Raw genomic sequence first — 19269 nt, 5'->3', positions numbered from 1 at the left:
TGGCCTTGGGTTTTGTTGCTTGCAATTTCTCTGATAAGGCTATCTTTAGTTCATTACTTCAAGGACAAAAATGAGAATGTCTCGCTGTTTTGCTTTATCTCCTAATTTTTAGGATAAAGGGATACGCTTAGTCAAGACATTCACTTTCTGGGAGGCAAATGTCTATACCAGATGGTCTCTTGAAGGACACAAAGAAATGGGACATGAGGATTGAGCCCCAAGAACATTTCATCTTGGGCACCTAACTGGGGGCAACTCTTCATCTCAGACGCTAAAAATTAAACCAGCAGAGTTTAGTGAATTTCAGAGACGTTAAGTACCTTCCCAGTACGTTTTGCTGAATGTTGCTCAGGCCACAAAGTTATGCGATTATGAACTCTGCCGTCTAATGATGTACTTACGATCTACTGGAGATTAGGCTCAGGGTTCACCTGCGGAGGGGGAGGCTTGTACTCAGGAGCCGCCCCTTCGAGGGGGCAAATCCCAGAGAGGACCGGCCGTTCTGAAAAGCTCTTACTCACCCATGTGTTTTCCTCTGTGCAGTGCCTTGTATTTGTCCATGAAAGACACTGAAAAAGGAGTAAAAGAGCTGAACCTAGAGAAGGACAAGAAGATTTTCAATCACTGCTTCACAGGTAAAAGGCCTTGTGAGTCTGAAGTGGGGCTTCTGGGGCAGGCGGTATGGAGGCCTCGCTCAGCCTCACGTGTGGGTGATGGATGTAGAGCATGGGGGCGGGGAGTGGGGTCATGGAATGCAGGCTGGTGGACATGATCACTGAACTTCCCCAGCGTGGAAGGAGAAAGAAGGGTGAAACAAAACTTTGTCGTTCAAGATAAAAATCTCAGAAGTTCCAGCTATATCAATCAAAGGGTCATGTTTTGTTTTCCAATAAATGGCAGGATATTGAAATAGACACAGAGGTGAATAAGGTGATAAACAGGAATCAAGATACCCAATGTAAAATTTAGGTGGAAACATTCGGGATGTCTGAGGCTGCACGGGGTGAGGCATTATGCATTATGGGTTTAGGGAGGTGGTGTAGTGGTTTAAAACATGTTCTTTGGAGGCAGACTTCCTTGGTTCAAATTCTAGCTCTTCAGCGTACTAGCTGTAAAAGCTTAGGCCAACAATTTAGCCTCTCTTCACTTTCCTTGTCTATCAAATAGGGATAATCGTAGTGCACCTACATTAAGGCTTGCTGTAACTGTAATGTGTTTAGAACACACTCTAAGTACTATATGGTACAGGCTCTCAATGCAGTTATTATGGTTAAGGAGTCACACGTCTGCACAGACAATCAATTCTGTGTGTTCAGAAAAGAGAAAGAACTCAGGGGTAGTTGGGATGAATAGAAGATGGTGCCTAAATTCTACTCTGAAAGATGGGTAGAGTTTCTTTAAGTGTTTGTGGGAAGGAATTCTGATGAGGATAGTTAGGCTGAGCAGATGGTGAGGACAAAGTTATGGGGCTGAGATTTCCAGAATATTCATCAGGGAAAGAAAATGACCAGCCTGGTAGGACTGATGGTTCCTTAGGGGAAAAAAAATGAGGAGTACAGTTCGGGACTAGGTTGTCAGATGTCAGACATGGCTGACTTATGGTGGCAATAGAGGTCAAGAGAGGAAAACACTGAGAAGATACAACAGATGGAATCCGAAGGGCTGTCCAATCAATAGATAATGCACAAAAACGGTAGAGGTCAATGTTCTGAAGGTGGAGGATAAAGGGTGTGATCTGGGGAAATGGGAAGAGGGGGTGGGTAGTATCCCAGGGGAATTCAGCCTCAGAGAGTCAAGGCAGTGGTCCATTAGCATGAGGAAAGCCAGGGTTGAGATTTGGAATCCAGATACCAAGAATAAGGCAGGGCCCTAACTCAAGTAGGACCGAGGTCACTAAGACAAAGCCTCTGGAAAAAGAAACCAAGGGGAAGTTCTGGTATAGATCTGGGCACAAGGTCCCGGTCAGACTTATTTCCTGTGAAATGTCTTACTGAGTCCCAGAGTCCTGGGCTTGAACTACTTAAGTTCTCTCCATTGAAGGTCAGACTGGATTCTAGAAATTCAGGTGGCTTGAGCCTTCCTGTGGGACTCGGGTGGTCTCAGCGGAGAGACAAGTCTGTAGCAGAGACTGGGACCCAGGCACTGATGACATGTGATGGAGGACCTTGAATGTCAGGTGATGGGGAGATTAGACCGAAATTGTCTTTTGAGCTTCGGCATGCCTAGCTGAACACATATGGAATCTAGGATTAGAACACGTAAGTGAAGGCCCATGGCAGGTGTTAACTTGGGCCTAAGGTCACTTAAACCCTCTGAGTCTTAATTTTCTCATTCTTAAAAGAGGTCTGTAATTACCGCCCTACCTCTTTTACAGGGTCACTACAAGGATTAAAGTCAGAAATGCAGTATTAATTAGTTTATCCTTCTAGAGAAAGAAAAGTGGGCAAAGCATTTTGTATATGAAATTCATGGAAGGTACACTAATCAACTGCTTTCACTCTTGTTTCAAGGATGGCATATCCTACTGCTCTTGCTTTGATGACCTGGGACCTGTTATGTTGGCTCCCTGGTTGGCTACATTTGTACAGACTACATGTGTGTGTGTGTGTGTGTGTGTGTGTTAGTTTCAGGTGTACAGCACAGTGATTCAGTTATACCTACATATATATATATATATATTCTTCTTTAGATTCTTTTCCCTTATAGGTCATTACAAAATATTGGGTATAGTGCCCTGCACTATGTGGTAGGACCTTGTTGGTTGTACAGAATATTTTTCATAAAAAGTTTCATTATAACCTGCTAATAATCCAGTTGATGGCTCCTTGCAATCCTCTCTTGAGGCAGAAGGCTGTTTGAATGACTTCTCAAGGTCTCTGCTAGACCCTTGTCTAAGGTGTGACATTCGGTGCAAAGGACATCGCCAAATTCGAATTTAGGACATACACGTACTGTCATGGTGTTTTCTGCTTAAAAACTTGCAATAGCTCTTCACTGCCAAATATCCTAATGTACCATCAAAGCTCTCCCCACTCACACTGGGCCTCCTCTCTCTCTCGTCATTGTTTGCCTTCTTTCCACCAACTCCTCCCCCCACCCACCAGCGGGGCTGCTTCATGCCTGTGTGAGTCTGTTCACACTGCATCTCCCTCAGCCCCTGCTGGTTCCTCTCGGCCCCTGCCTGAGTAGATGGTTGGCAAGCATCCAGTCAGTGTCACTTCCTCTGTGAAACTTTTCCTGATGGCGCGCACGCATGCGGTAGTCCTTCCCCCACCCACCCCTCCACGCCTTCCTGCAGATTTGACCCAGCAGCTCCCTGTATCCATCCACAGCAAAGCACTTGTCACAGCACTTATCACGCAGATCCCCTTTTTAGATTCCCTGAGGAAGCCTCCCCAGTACCCATCACAGAACTTAGCTCCTAGCAGAAGTTCTAGGTCATTAATGGAATAAATGAGTGGGTTAGTAAAAACCATTTCTTTATGCACGCCTTGTTCCTTGAGGAGCATGTAAGTGTTTTTCAAAACATTTTACATGGTTCCTTTTGTTTCCAGGTATCTGTCCCGCGGATTTCATTTTTCCTTCTTGGAGTAACAGGGAAGATGAGACAAGTCTGACACTTGGGTCATCCGGAGCTCTCCAGGGGCAACTGTCAGTGGCTTGTTCTTTGGTAAAGAGAGCTAACATACCCTCTGATGGTCCCATCCAGGTAACTGTGTCATCGACTGGCTGGTTTCCAATAAATCTGTTCGGAATCGCCAGGAGGGCCTGGTGGTAGCCTCCTCCTTGCTCAACGAAGGGTACCTGCAGCCTGCTGGAGACCTCTCCAAATACTCGGTGGACGGAACTGCTGAGAACCCTTTCCTCGACAACCCCGACGCCTTCTACTACTTTGTGAGTGAGAGAGCTCCCCACCTACTCCTCCTGGCTTGGGGGCTGCTCTGGGCGGGTTCTGGGTTGGTCTCAGTTCATATCCACCGTGAAAGAAAGAGCCCAGCCCTACAGCGTTGATCCATGTCCCTGACTTGACAGCTGTCCCCCTCCACCATGCCTGTCACATCCAGTGAGATTGTTTAAAGGAAAATATTGTTCACTTGAATAGTTTTCTTTATTTACTTTTAAAAATTTGCTATATCTATTCTTATTCTAAGCAAGAATTCTTTTATAAAAACTTATTAGGCCCAGGGGCTTCCCTGGTGGCGCAGTGGTTGAGAGTCCGCCTGCCGATGCAGGGGACACGGGTTCGTGCCCCGGTCCGGGAGGATCCCACATGCCGCGGAGCAGCTGGGCCCGTGAGCCATGGCCACTGAGCCTGCGCGTCCGGAGCCTGTGCTTTGCCGCGGGAGAGGCCACAACAGTGAAAGGCCCGCGTACCACAAAAAAAAAAAAAAAACTTATTAGGCCCAAGTACATGACAGGCACCCACCTAGACAAAGGAGATACAGTAGTGGAAAGAAAAATAACAGGCAAAAATTATGGCCCTCTGGGAGCTTCCTTTCTAGAGGGAGATGTGTAAAATCCCAATGGGCCAGTTTTATATTTCCAAATAAACATTAAAATATGTGACTCAATACAAAATGTGTTCATCCGGGTTCCTTCCCCCTGCACCATGCGTATCCCCGGGGGCATGCTTACCACAGATTGGGAAACACTCTATTGCACAATACGGACTTAATCTTGGGTTACATGAGAAATCTGGCAAAGTGGATTTCTAGGGGGATTCTGGCAATTTTGTTTCTATTTGGGGTCAGAGCACAGAAGTAAGGAAGCTGCTTATAAAAATGAAGTGACTGTCACAGAGAGAGTTTCATTTCACTTTGGGGACATTCCCCTGTCAGAATTTTCTTTTTTTCAGAATTTTGATCTGGTTGTTTATAGCCATTTAAATGTGGGACTCTAAAAATACCCAGCACAGTGGCTCCTCTTCCTCCGTGTGATTCATTGCTCTTTTATAGCTGAGCAAGGCCCAGTTCCCTCCTGACCTCAGAGGATGTGGCTGGACATGTGCTCTTGGTCTTCTCAAAGTGGAGGAGCTGAGTGGCAGAGGGCGTTGTGGAGACTGTGTCGTGTGCACAGTGTCTTATAAACTAGCCAACTCTGCTTTCAGGGATTTGGCCATAAGATCCCAAGAGAAGAAAGACTTTGAAAAAAGATGTGCTGAGCTAGACTTCCAATATAGCTTGGGGAACCCAAGAAAATGAAAGGATATTGATAAAAACCACACTTGAGCGGAGACAAGAGAGCATCTAGCAACAAGATATAAGCATCTAGATGGGACTTTCCTGGCAGTCCAGTGGTTAAGACTCTGAGCTTCCACTGCAGGGGGCGCCGGTTCAATCCCTGATCAGGAAACTAAGATCCCACATGCCACGCTGCAAGGCCAAAAAAAAAAAAACCCAGAAACTTTAAAGTTCAAGTTGGAATAAACCAATAAACCACAGGGGGAAGGAGTGGCTGGAGGGGAGAGGGAGATGGAGATGGTATACGTAGCAATATGCCTAAGACTGGAAAATAAACTTGCTCTTTGGTTCCCCAACAGCCAGACAGTGGGTTCTTCTGTGAAGAGAATTCTAGTGATGATGATGTGATTCTGAAAGAAGAGTTCAGAGGGGTCATTATCAAGCAGGGATGTTTACTGAAGCAGGTGAGTGGTCACTACTCTTCCATTCTAACCTTTCTCCCTTACCAAGTCCTTTGTATTCTAAATCACCAAATGGGATTTTGTTTGTTTGGTCAATAGTCAATTAGAAAATGACACCCACCTAGTGAAAGATAGATAGATAGTTAAGTAGATGATCAACGTGGCATTAGGTCAGGAGGACTGAGGCAGACAGGGCAGAAGCACCTGAAAATAGGGAAATTCGGGACGTCCCTGACAGTCCAGTGATTAAGACGCCGCGCTTCCACTGCAGGGGGCGTGGGTTTGATCCCTGGTTGGGGAGCTAAGATCCCACATGCTGTGCGGCGCAGCCCAAAAAATTAAAAATAAATAAATAAAATAGGGAAATTCTTCTTCTATCAATGTTTCAAGAAAATGCTGACCCTTTCATCAGCTGGAGGATATCAGCTGGCTAAGAGATGCCTTCAAAAGACAGGGATGTTTCATGGTGAAAGTACTTCCATTGGCCTATCCCTCCTCCCTTCAAAGTAACCAGGAAATAGGAACAGGCCATACCTGGAAGAGGAACATCATAAACCACTGAGAGCACGGAAGTACCATTTCAGACTGTGGGTGGGTCACGGTGAGACCAAATCCAGACAAGCTCTGCAAGAGCAGCAGCAGACAAAGGTCAAATCTGCTCAGAGGGCACAGACTCAGTCATGACCAGGTGTCCACCAGTACTGGCCACTGTCAGTCTGCAAGGCAGGGGCTGGGGTGAGCTGAAGAGCTCTGGTTAGTTACCGGGCTCCAAGGCACGGGATGCCAAGAGGTAAGAGAACACAAGGGCTGGAGCTGAGTGAAGAACTCAAGGCCAGCACCTCTACAGGAAAATATGCGAATATTCAGGGTGAAACAACTGAGGCTAGTATATGTTGTCGAGAAGCCAAAGCCGCTTTTTAAGGCCAAGGTCTTGCCCTCGTGGCTGTGCCGTGAGCTGTCTTAAAGGCACTTCTCAGTACGTAGCAGAGAGAATCTGGTTGCTGTAAGGAGATTTCCATGCATTGTCTATAGGTCCCGTGGGACTGAGAGACTTGACTTATAATAGGACCCTGAACTTCCAGGGTGAAGAGAGAAGAACCAAAGTTGAATGTATATTTATACTTAGAAAAGAGAACGTTGATATGGATTTTGAGTTTCACTAGGGGAAGTAGGGCATTGGTGTGGAAAACTTACCTTCACATCAGGTTTTGAGAGAACAAGGTCCTAGGGAATAATACAGCCACGGTTTAGAAAGGATTCTAGACGATTCTAATAACTTTTATGACAGGGTGCTCACTGACTAGATTAAAGGAAGAGCATAGGAGCAGGGCCAGCCTTATACAGGGAAGGATCTGGCTGCTGCCCATAGGCAGAGCTTGTCCATCACCTGATTTCTCATTTGTCTGACAAACGTTCCTACGTTATCTGGCTCTTTCATTACAGGTGCTGAAAGGTGGCTGTTAAAGCAGGAATCACTTGGCGGGGGGTGAATTTCATTGTTTCCTTTTTGCTGATGTCTTCTATAGTTCTAGATCGTTATCAGCCATGAAGGACTTTTCTTGAGTTAGTTGATCTGACGAGCCTTAATTTAGAGCAGAGCCCGGAGGAAACTGAACATGAAGGTTGAAAAGGGGTAGACAAAGTCCCAGCTGGACTGGACTTGTGTATCCGTGGATCTGGAGGAAACGGCGTGGGGCAGAAGCCTTAGTGTCCTCAGCCCGTGGGCAGCATCAGCTAAGGCAAAGAGCAGGCACTCATAACAAGAATTCTAGAAACTGACGCTTTACAAAAGCCATTCTGTATGTGATACTGCAGATAGAAATGTTCTCTGTTCTCCCATATGACTCTACAGCGTTCCTCGCTCCATGCTTCAGGCAAGTAAAAGGTTCTTTGGAGCTGAGCTCCTTGACCAGACGACCTGCCAAATAACTTAGACCCATTCCTGAAAGCTCTCTTTAGACTCTTCTGACCTGGCATTATGAAGGAGGCACAGTTTGCTAAAATCACAAACGTTTCATCACTTTCTACACAAGCGCAGTGAAAAATTTTGGAAAATTTGTATATGTGCCTCTTAACATGTGGTGCTTCAGAAATAGCGGACAATATTCTTCATATTGGCAACATAGAAACTATGTATTTTCTAATCTAACTTTTTTAGCTTCTGGAGTTGTCATTTGAATTTACTGTGGGAAATCATAGGATCAGGTTTAACATAACATTTTAAACAACTGCTATCAGCGAATTGAAATAACTGGGTAATTCAAGGCAATTACAAACAGATACAAAGGGGCTCCCGTGTGCCAGGCACGGTGCTGGGTGTGGGAGAAACAAAGATAAACAGACACAAATCCCGCCTCAGAACCCACAGTCTAGATGGTGTCAATGGTTAATTCTATGGGGAAGGGCCAAGTCCTATTCTTCATCATGTCTGTCACAACCACTATTGCTTCCAATTTCCATTGCTGCTACCCATTGTTAGTCCCTAATGATTTTATGCCAGGATTGTTGCAATCATTTCTTGATGATCTTCTTATTACCATATTATCTTACCCCTGGCTTATCTTTCATCTAGCCAGCTGGTCCATCCTGTATGTTGTCACCATATTAATCTTCCTAAAATGTCACTGTAATCTTTTCGCTTCCAACTCAAAAGCCACCAATGAAAATACCCCCATGTTTCAGTTTTTACTGTTTGCTTCCACTTTTCCAAACTTGCCTCTGCTGTTCCTCATGAGCCCTGCCTTCTAGCCTGACTGAATATGCCTTGGACATTCCCACCGCTGCTTTTTTTGTTGTCAGTGGTCTTCCCACCCACCTCTTTCTCACCTATGTAACTCCTGTGTGTCCCACGTGGATAAACGTAGGTTTTTATGAGGCTCTCTTTGACATCCCAAACCCACAATTACATACCCTTCATTTAAATCCTTTGAAACCAGGACCTACTGTATAGCACAGGGAACTATACTCAATATCTTGTGATAACCTATAATGGAAAAGAATCTAAAAAAGAATATATATACGTGTGTGTACATAACCGAACCAATTTGCTGTATACCTGAAACTGACGCAACATTGTAAATCAACTGTATTTCAGTAAAAATTTAAAAAACCCAAAAAACCAAAAAAAAAAACAAAAACCCAAATTAACTTTCCAAATAATAAACAATAAATATTTAAAGAATTCTTTGAAACTCATTACCTATACATGTTATTTGATTTGGACATTTGCGATTTTATATTTCCACATAGGTTATAAACTCTTGGAAGCACAGGGCCATGTCTTAAATCTCTTGATAGCGCCCCATTACCTAACACAGTACACTGTACATAGTACTGTCTTATATAATTCTAAAGCTGTAAGACAATCTTAGAAATAACTTAATCCATGATTTAATAACATCTATCTACTGCTATCTCTCTGACAAAGGTCTGGGTTGTAGCCTGGTTTCTCCTGGAGTTAGGATTTCATCTTTATTTTTTTCTTATTTCAACTCAACAAGACTTATCACGTAGGTACTAGGTGTACTGACTGATGCGAAGAACTCATCCTTTCTTTTTCTGTGTTGATCTTGGATACAGGGGCATAGGCGGAAGAACTGGAAAGTGAGGAAATTCATTCTGAGAGAAGACCCTGCGTATCTGCACTACTATGACCCTGCTGGGGTGAGAGGCTGTGCTCGATAAACCCATCCCACTAGAAGCCTCTGCTGCTTCTATCCACTGGGCTTCCCAGGCCCCTTTCTGCTCTGCTGAAGCCCCTTTCCTCTTCACGATCCCCTCTTCTTTTTCCTCACCCTCCTCTACCTTGTCCTACCCCTTCTTATTGCAAAGATCTGAGATCGTAGGCTTTGAGGCCAGCAGAATCACAGGGATGGAAGAAAATATCACTCTATGGTCATTTATTTGGTCAACTCAACAGAATTTTCTTTGTTTGCCCCAATCTGATATTTTCAGAGGAACTCAACCAATCCAACACTGTGCTCTTGGCTTGATATGCAAAAAAGTGATAATTCCTCTTCTAGGCCTACTTCAGTGAGAACATTGTTTGAGTCCAGCCATTTGGGCTGTTGATTATTCAGAAGAGGGCTTTTTCCTCAATACAATGAGCATGTCTATCTGGACCGGGTCCTCAGCCTCTGCTTGCAGGGCAGGGCTCTTCGATTCCCTCCTGTGGAGGTTATACTACTATGCCTGTTGCCTGGGGCCAAAGGGCTCCGGAAACGTGTGGTCCTTCTCTCATGGGACGTGATGGTTCAGCCTCACTGCCTCCTCTGCCTGCCACTTTCCTCCGGATGTGAAGCTCAGATCGACTTGTGTCTCGTCTTCCAGCTTCCACACCCCCCCGCTGTGTGAACTGAGGGATGGAGGCTCCAGAAGGGGTTCTCTTTCATCTCTTTCTGCTCTTATCTACTCCACAGTGAGTCTGTGTGGCTTTTGCACCAACAGCATAAAGAATACCCATACATTTTACTTTGGAAACATAATGAAGGACTCCTCTCTCCTTTAGGGGGAAGATCCCTTGGGAGCGATTCGCCTGAGAGGCTGTGTGGTGACCTCAGTGGAGAGCAACCCAGATGGTAAGAATGAATTTTTGTGGGAGAGAGGTGTGTCTACCGAGGCTCCCTTCCCACACCTGGGCACCCTGAGTCAACAGCACTCACTCCATCACTCCCTCACTCAGGCATGAATGAATTTACTGTCTGAAAACTTTAGAGAGACCCAAAGCTATTCTCTCCCAACTGCTGCGCTGGCTCTCCGGGCTTCGGGGACTTGGAGTGGTTTTGTGGATGCCTTGAATAAATCCTAGTGCAATGCTGAGAAAAATCCATCACCTCAGAACCGGCTTAGATGGAGACACTTGTTCCCTCCTGATGCCTGAGACTGAGCCATGACGTTCCTTAAAGGGGACCTTTTACAGACCAGGAAATATCCCACAACAAAAGGAACATTTGCGCCATGAGGCAGTGTGGGGAGCAGGAACTGCTCCTGGGTTATAGTTAGGTCTAGGCTAGTTAGTGAGTGGCACAACTTTGCGTTGAGTTGCGTAACTCATCTGGGCTCTCCCGTCTCCTCCGAGAATGATGGAGTCGTACCAGATGACCCTTGGGTCCTGATCACAAGTCTATGATTTGGTGATGAAATGACCGTGTCTCCTCAGGTGTAGGGAGGAGTGGTGTCAGTGGGAAGATGTGGTTCAGACATCCAGACCCTGGTTTCTCCTTGTCATTTTGGGTTTATGAGGTTATGGAGGCTGACAGGAAAACACTGCAGCTGCAAAAGCTGAGATTTTTACTATTCCTGGATCTGCTCACTTGCCTGTCCCCGTAGGGTCTTCCTTAGGGTTGGGGTGGAGAGCGTGCTGCCTTCCGATCTTTCAGCGAAGAGTCTCACTTAGCCCTTGATAAAAACCAGTTCAGGGGGCTTCCCTGGTGGCACAGTGGTTGAGAGTCTGCCTGCCGATGCAGGGGACACGGGTTCGTGCCCTGGACCAGGAAGATCCCACGTGCCGCGGAACAGCTGGGCCCGTGAGCCATGCCCGCTGGGCCTGAGCGTCCGGAGCCTGTGCTCCTTAAAGGAAGAGGCCACAGCAGTGAGAGGCCCGTGTACCACAAAAAAAAAAAAAAAAAAAAGAAAGAAAAAAACCAGTTCAGGCTATACTGATGGCACTGGTGGTGAATCTGGGGTTTTTTTGATGTTTTAAAAAAATATATTGAGGTCAGCTCTTGGTTTATGTTGTGAGTGGAGGAAAGATACTCACTGGACACTATTACAGGGTTAAACACTATTTGTGTGCAAAAGTGAGAAATTTAGTTTGCTTATAAACTATAAAATGTTTCTCCTTGAAGGTTTTACTTCTTAAACACACATACACACACAAGCACAAAATCATACTACACACCTGTATATATAAGCATTATATAGATAATCATATCATGAATATGTATGATCATACAGTGATAGTAAGTTTGAAAATCACATATTTAAATTTTTTGGAACGCTTGAAAAATGGGGACTTCATTGCTTGCAGAAGGAGGGTGAACTAGGGACCTTTCTGGTGCCCATGCCCACCGTCACTTTTTCTCTCACCAGGCAAGAAGAGTGAAGACGAGAACCTCTTTGAGATCATCACGGCTGATGAAGTTCACTATTTCTTGCAAGCGGCCACCCCCAAGGAGCGTACCGAGTGGATCAAAGCCATCCAGGTGGCCTTCCGGACGGGGAAGTGAGGACACGCCGGCGACCTGCACCACCCCGCTTCCCGAGGGAACCTCATGGATAAGCTCGGTCCAGGACCTGGCCACTTCTGCGACAGATCAGCGAGAAAGGGCCCAGGGGTGGGACATTGTCATCTTCGGGGGTCCTGAATGTAACTAACCACGTGCTGCGTGATGTTCGCCTACACCGACCGCATTGCTCACTGAAGGCTCTCTGCCGCTCTCTGTGTCCCCCAGGCAGATATAACAAGCTGTGTGGCCTGGGGACGTTGCTTACCCTCTCCAGGCCTCAGGTTCCTCCTCTGGAAAATGAAGGAGTTGAACTAGGAGAGCCCTGAGGTCCTCCCTAGCTTCAAAAGCCCCACGATTCTAGGACCCATGGCAGTGCAGCCGGAGTCCCTCTGTGGCCTTCAGAACCCGAAACAACTCTTCCCTTTAAAACTGTTGCCCACCTGTACTAAGAGCACTAGGTACAAACCTCTTTTTTTCCCTTTTGCTGCCTTCCCTTGCTCTTGGCCACAGGATCATGTATCACGGTCAAGGAGAACCCTCTTCCTTCCTTGCCCTACCCAGAAACTTCCTGAGAGCCAGCGCCGCAGTGGTGGCTTTAGCTTGAAGCCTTGTGACGACAGCCTGGAAAATTATGTCTTCTGAGAAAAAGACCCGAGGAAACCAGGGTCCTCTCCACGTCCTGAAGCTGCCCAAAGCAGACGTGTTCCACTCGCACTGGAGACTGATCTGACTCGGGGCTATCTTTGTCCCTTTCCAGAGCATTTCTCTACCATTTTTTCTAATTAGGAGCAGGAACTCCAAATCTGCAAGATTCTGTTTCATTTGAGTGTTTACAGAAAAAAGTGGCCAGAGGGGTTTTCTCTATGGGGTCTCTCCATGGGTGAAGGGGCTGGACAGCTGCCCGCCTGAAGTGTCCCCCCAGCTCCAGAGGGTGGAGGGGCTGGATCACAGGCCGGCTGATTGGCTGATGAGTTTATACAAAGACAGCTCTGAAAGGACTTACATCTAGACAGCACGTGGAGGTGGCCGTCACACTGTGCCATGCCTTCAATTCTTGAGTTAAAGATACTGTGGTTGTGCCTTAAAGCAGATGCTTTAAGGACAAGCTGTCCGGTCTCCTGCTTGGCCTCTGAGGGGCCTCATGGACCCATCATCAGCCAGCGGGATCTGACCTAGATTCAAATTGGGTACCTGCTTCCAATTTTTGACCCCGTCCACCAACTAGTGATTCTAAACCAAAATTGAGAAGGAAATCTGGTATGTTGTGCAGGTGTATTTTCCAACTTCAGATTTTTAATTTTCAGGCCCTAGTAAGGAAAGGAGAGTAGAAAATTCTTCCTGGTTTTATCAGCTCCTCTCTTTACCTCCCCCAATTCTACACAATATCCTTGAAGCTATTCCTACCTCCAGACTGTTTTCTCAATGGCCGAGAGATGAAAGACTACCTTTTCTCTGATTCTTTAGTAAACTGTATTAGAACATGCATAGTAGTTTTCCTATATTCAGTGTTAAAAGTATTTATTAATATGGAATCAGTTTTGAGTTTTGAAATAAATGTTACCATGTTTAGCGTCTTCTTGGTACCATGACTCTGATGTTTTGCCTGACATTAGTGACTCCCCCTTTTTACCACCTACTTTCCCTTACTGAGGATAACACCATCTGTCATCTCTCAAGTTATCCCAATGACTTTGCAATTTTTTAAAAAACAAAGTGTATTCTAGGGAGCAAGATGATAGGGAAAATAACATAGGGGGAAAATAAAGATAAGGCATAGGGAAAAGGAAGATATACAGACAGTATATCTTCCTATTCCCTAAGTCTTTATTGTAATTTTAAATTTATGAGACCTTGATTATAATGTTTAGGCAAGCAAAAGAGTCTATAAATGACCATTATTTTTAAGAATGCAGAAAATGATTTACATTAGAGGAAAAGAAGTTTCTAAGTATGGTTGTGCAGGGTGTGCACTGCTTAACTCCAGGGAGCATTAGTCACACTGTGGTCTAGGTGATTGTCACCTCTTGGGATTTGCATTGTACAATCTGCACATTTATATATTGTGGTCTGCAGAGAATTCAAAGCATCATTATGGCTTCCTAACAGGGGCAACTGGAATGAAGGTGTCACTTGCCAAAGTAAATACTTAGAGTATAGGTATACATATTATATCTGAACCCCTTTGGCTTAGAAATCATATTCAGGCCCCTTCAGCACAGAAATAAGCAAACCCACACGGGGCTGAGCCCCAGAGAGACAGAGATTGCCCTCAGTGATATGGGTCAAGGAAAGTACTACCTGTCAATTCCATTTGAAGAACATTAGAAGCTGGAAAAAGGGCTGCTCAGCATTTACCCAGGGTTCCAATTTAGAGTGGGGAGAAAAATAAATTGGAAGAGAATCATTTATGGGAGAATTAGGAAAGAATATATAAAGGGGGGAAATGGCTTCTTGCGTCATGTGACTGATAGCAAGTCAGAAAAATAAAGCATTAAATCTGATAAATCGATAAATCTAACATCCTTTTGGGAAAAAAAAAGTAGAAGGAGGCCTTGTAAGGTGAGAATCTTCCACTCAGGTGGAGAACAGAGTACTAATTTAAGGAAAGACGTTAAGTGTCTCACAGACACACATACAGTGACTAAAATCCTACCAAAGGGAGACGGCTTTCGAAAGCAGAATGAGGAACTTGCTTAGCTGAAAATAACAACCAGTGTCCCAGGGCTTGTTTGTAGACGTTCGAGAACGCTAAACAGCACATCCCCATCATTTCCTGTGGATTTCAAGGGAAGCCTCCTATGGACAAACCCTCCTCCACCGCCAGCTGCCACCCCACGTCACCCTTAGGGTAAAAAGGAAACCACAAAAGGAATTATTTAAGATTTCATTGTGTGTTCTGCTATGAATGAGGAGTTTCAGAACTGCATAGGGTGCTGGCCCCCATGTTTACTGCAGCATTATTTACGATAACCAAGATATGGAAGCAACCTAAGTGCCCACTGATGGATGAATAAAGATATGGTGTGTGTATATGTACGTATGTGTGTATATATATAGTGAAATACTACTCAGACATAAAAAGGAATGAAATCTTGTCATTTGCGACAGCATGGATACACACTGAAGATATTATGCTGATTGAAATAAGTCAGAGAAAGACAAATACTGTCTGATCTCACTCATATGTGGAACCAAAAAAAAAAATGAACAAGCAAAATAAAACAGAAACAAACTCTTACATACAGAGATCTGATTAGCCGTTACCAGAGGGGAAGGGGGTTATGAGATGGGCAAAATGGGTGAAGAGGGTCAACTGTGTGGTGATGGATGTTAACTAGACTCATGGTGATCACTCTGTAGGGTATAGAGAAAAGAGAATCCAGTTGTTGTGGGCTGAAAAAATCCAGAGAATATAAATTACTACTTGTGAAGAGATTGATACTTTGTTTTTATTTTAATATATCGTAGGAAAACATTAAAGAGCAAATGCATGGCCATTTTTCTTTGATGTTCTCCAGAGTTTTACTTTACACTGTAATGCTGTACACCTGAAACTTATAAAAGAAAACAAAACTGCACAGGGTGAATTAGAGATACCACAAAGGAAAGGGTGGAGGAAAAAGAAAGTTAGAAGAAGCTCGGTTACAAGAATAAACTCCACTTGAAATGATGGCCCTCAGTGATTCTGGCCCAGCTTCAGGGCAAAGGGAAGGTAAATTCAGATTTCACTGGAGGAGAGAAATGAGGATGGGAGAAGAGTGCTTATGACGCCACATTTGCTACTGGACTTTGTTTGACCTGCACTAAGTTTCAGGAGAAAGACGCACACGGGTGTTTCTGGGGCAATCAGGTGATACAGTGGGAAGTACAGTCATCCTGGAGCCTGGGACCTGGGTTTGAAAGCCCTGTCTGCGGCTTACTGTGTTTGCAACACGTCCAACTATTGGCTTCTTTATCCCTAAAATGAGAATCATAACGTCCCCCTAATAGGACTGTTGTTAGGACTCAGTGAAAGAATACCTGTCAGTCCCCTGGCACGTGTGGGTACTCAGCAAATCCTAGTTTCCTTCCTTCTGACCTTTCTGCCATAGAAGCTGTTCGTGGTAATCCAGGTTTTCAAGGCTCTGTAGCAACGGCTTTCAACTTTCGAATAATGTCAGAACAGCCTGTGGAATTCTTTGTCTGAGTCTCAGTGTCAGGGATTCTGATTTCCTAAGTGTGCAGTGGGATCTATAAGTTTGCACTTCTACTTTTCAACAAAAACGAGACGTGTAATTTTAATCAACATTAAAGTTAAAAACTACCAATAAAGTCCTTCAATCCCCACTGCTTCTAGTGTAGACATTGAAGCAATAGCCTAGCTTTAAAGACTTTTCAAGAACCGGCCTCCACCTACCTTTCCTAATTGATTGCTCCTTTGCCCCCTAATCTCCACCTGCCCTCTCTCTGGTCCTTCGGAGACCAGCACCCCCAAGGGCACCCCTGAGGCATAGAGCACCCTGCTCCCTGTCTCTCTCATTTTTTTTTCTTTTTTTTTTTTTTTTTTGCGGTACGTGGGCCTCTCACTGTTGTGGCCTCTCCCGTTGCGGAGCACAGGCTCCAGACGCACAGGCTCAGCGGCCATGGCTCACGGGCCCAGCCGCTCCGCGGCATGTGGGATCCTCCCGGACCGGGGCACGAACCCACGTTCCCTGCATCGGCAGGCGGACTCTCAACCACTGCGCCACCAGGGAAGTCCGGCTCTCTCATTCTTATTCCTCCTTCAAGATCCAGCTCGATGCCGTGCCTTAGCTCCCCACGCCTCTCCCTTGTCCTTCTCTCCAAGTCTATGGTAGACCTTTCACCTCTGAAATTCTCCATCATCTTTTGAATCAAGCATTTAGGAACAGTTGCATACTGTGTTGCTTGAAGTTACCAACCATGGTTCCTGATTTAGGGTTTGTGTTCTTTGGGGTAAGAAATGTACCTGTGTCTTACAACTCTTTCAATCCCTCCTAATACCTAGTTGAGTGGTTTGCATAGCAGGCACACTATAAATAGCTGTTGGTTAAGTAATGTGAATGAAGTAATCACTAGTCACAGTCAGGAGGCTCCTGATACATCGCCTTGAGCTTAGGGAGGTCACTGAAGCTGTAAGAGCAAACAATTCCTGTCTGCTACCGCCATTCTAAGGACTTTGCAGACATGAACTCAGTTAATGTTCATAATAACTCTAGGACATTTATCCCACATTATTCCCATTTTACGGATGAGAAAATTGTGGCCCAGAGAGGTGAAGGGACTTGTCCAAGGACACACAGCTAGAAATTGTCAGAGTTGAACTTCTAGCCAGCTCTGGTTGACCCCAGAGTTCATGCTTTTAACCCCTACTTCAGACTTCCCCTTCATAAGAGCTGAAGTTTAATTAGTGCTGACTATGAGTGCTAGGAACTTGGCTACATACCACACAAGTTTTTCACTTAATTTGTACAACAATCAATTTTTTTAAAAAAACTGGGAGATATATTTGAGTCCAGGTTCTGATTTTAACTTGCATCATTTCACTACAGTTAGTAGCAGTTTATGGTAGAATGACCCCACTTAGAATTAACCCAACCATGTTGTGATTCCATATCTGCCTTTGTCTAGATGAAGGCTATTTTGCATCATCTTTTCCGAATTAATCTGCTAAACTCTTGATAAATATTAGCTTCCTTATACTTAATCTACAGGTAATGGAGAGCATTATTATTATTATTTTTGTTGTTTTTGTTGTTGTTTTGTTTTCTTGGCGGTACGCGGGCCTCTCACTGTTGTGGCCTCTCCCGTTGCGGAGCACAGGCTCCGGACGCGCAGGCTCATCGGCCATGGCTCACGGGCCCAGCTGCTCCGCGGCATGTGGGATCCTCCCGGACCGGGGCACGAACCCGTGTCCCCTGCATTGGCAGGCGGACTCTCAACCACTGCGCCACCAGGGAAGCCCAAGGGCATTATTTTGATTGGAAAGAAGGGCGGCAGGGAAAGAGAGAAGTTGCATGCTATAGAAGTGATGCCATTGGCAGAGAGTGGAGGAACAATTGGAAATGGGGTAGACATTTGTTGGGCTGCGTCCCCAGTTTGCAAATGAAGGAAACGAGGTTAATCATATTGCTCAAGGGCCCCAAGCTGGTCGCCCAGTGAGATTCAAACACAGGTCAGCCTGGCTTCTGAATCCTGGTGCTCAAGTGCTCTGCTCTGTCGTGGATATATCTGGCTCTGACCACCATTTGACTCTCTATCTTGTTGCCATGGGAACACCCAGCTTACTGCACCCACCACGCATGCTCTGTCAGCTGCAGTAACATTTCCCGTTAGGCCAGGGCCACCCTCTAGGCTTTTCTTTATCTAAAGGGAAACCTCTGTGGTTAGATAAAGCTATGCAAATAGCTCTGCCCTCTTGATGTTGGTTTTGAGGCTTCTGAGGATTTTATCCTCTAATGTGGCGAAACATTTTCCTGAGTTGATTACTGTATATACAGTAATGCGCTTATTTGTGTATTTAAACTTTTTTAACCTAACTGTACTGATATCACCGGGTGTATCACCGGAAAAACTGCTATGTGGTCAAAAGCCATGTTTTGTCAATAATAAGAAAACAAAACATAATAAAAAGGGGGACATTTTACTGAAGGCATGTGGTTGACAGATAAGCACATGGAAAGGTGCTCAGCGTCATTAGTCATGAGGGAAACGCAAATTAAAACTGCAATGAGATGCCAAGGCAGGCCTAGTAGGATGTCCAGAATTACAAAGACTGACCACTCCGGGTGTGGGCAAAAGTGCAGAGGAACTGAAACTCTCGTAGGCTGCTGGTGGGAAAATAAAATATTTGCAACCACTTTGGAGAACAGTTTGAGAGTTTCTAAGAAACTTAAACATATGCCAGCCATTCCACTCCTGGATATATGTCAAGAGAAATGAAAGCATATGACTATGTAAAACGTATACAGGAATGTTCATAGCAGCTTTACCTGTAATAATCAAAACCTGGAAACAACCCAGATACACAATAAAAGGTTAATAAAGAGACAAATGATGTATATTTATACAAGGGAATATTACTCAGCAATAAAAAAGAAATGAATATTCAACATGGATGAATCTCCAAATAAGTGTGGTGAGTGAAAAAAGCCAGACAAAAAAGAGTACCTACTGTATTGATATAAAGTTCTACAAAATGCAAATGAATCTACAGTGACAGAGAACAGTGGTGGCCTGGGGACGCGGAGGAGGGCAGAGAGGAGTGGAGGTGGATAAGAATTTCAAAGGGAAAAGGACATTTTTGAGAGCGACGGATGTGTCCATTTATCTTGATTGTGGTGATGGTTTCGCAGGCACACACATAGGTCAAAACTTACCAAGCTGTGTACTTTACATGTACGC

General features: G+C 44.9%; 1 protein-coding gene across 3 annotated transcripts in view; it reads left to right on the top strand.

Moving 5' to 3' along the window:
• Positions 1-13437, top strand: part of PLEK (pleckstrin) — a 51149-nt gene extending 37712 nt beyond the window's left edge. For all 3 annotated transcript variants that reach the window (XM_060026464.1, XM_060026463.1, XM_060026465.1), the window contains 6 exons: positions 544-635; positions 3710-3894; positions 5540-5644; positions 9221-9304; positions 10149-10218; positions 11732-13437. In XM_060026464.1, coding sequence (XP_059882447.1) covers positions 544-635; positions 3710-3894; positions 5540-5644; positions 9221-9304; positions 10149-10218; positions 11732-11868 — 673 coding nt within the window. In that variant the 3' untranslated portion in view covers positions 11869-13437. The remainder of the gene's footprint in view (positions 1-543; positions 636-3709; positions 3895-5539; positions 5645-9220; positions 9305-10148; positions 10219-11731) is intronic.
• Positions 13438-19269: the final 5832 nt, after the last annotated feature.

The sequence above is a fragment of the Delphinus delphis genome, chromosome 12 (assembly GCF_949987515.2).
Source record: "Delphinus delphis chromosome 12, mDelDel1.2, whole genome shotgun sequence".
In the NCBI taxonomy this organism is placed as follows: Eukaryota; Metazoa; Chordata; class Mammalia; order Artiodactyla; family Delphinidae; genus Delphinus; species Delphinus delphis.
Note: the sequence above shows the minus strand (reverse complement) of the source record. Positions and strands in the feature narration are given on the sequence as shown.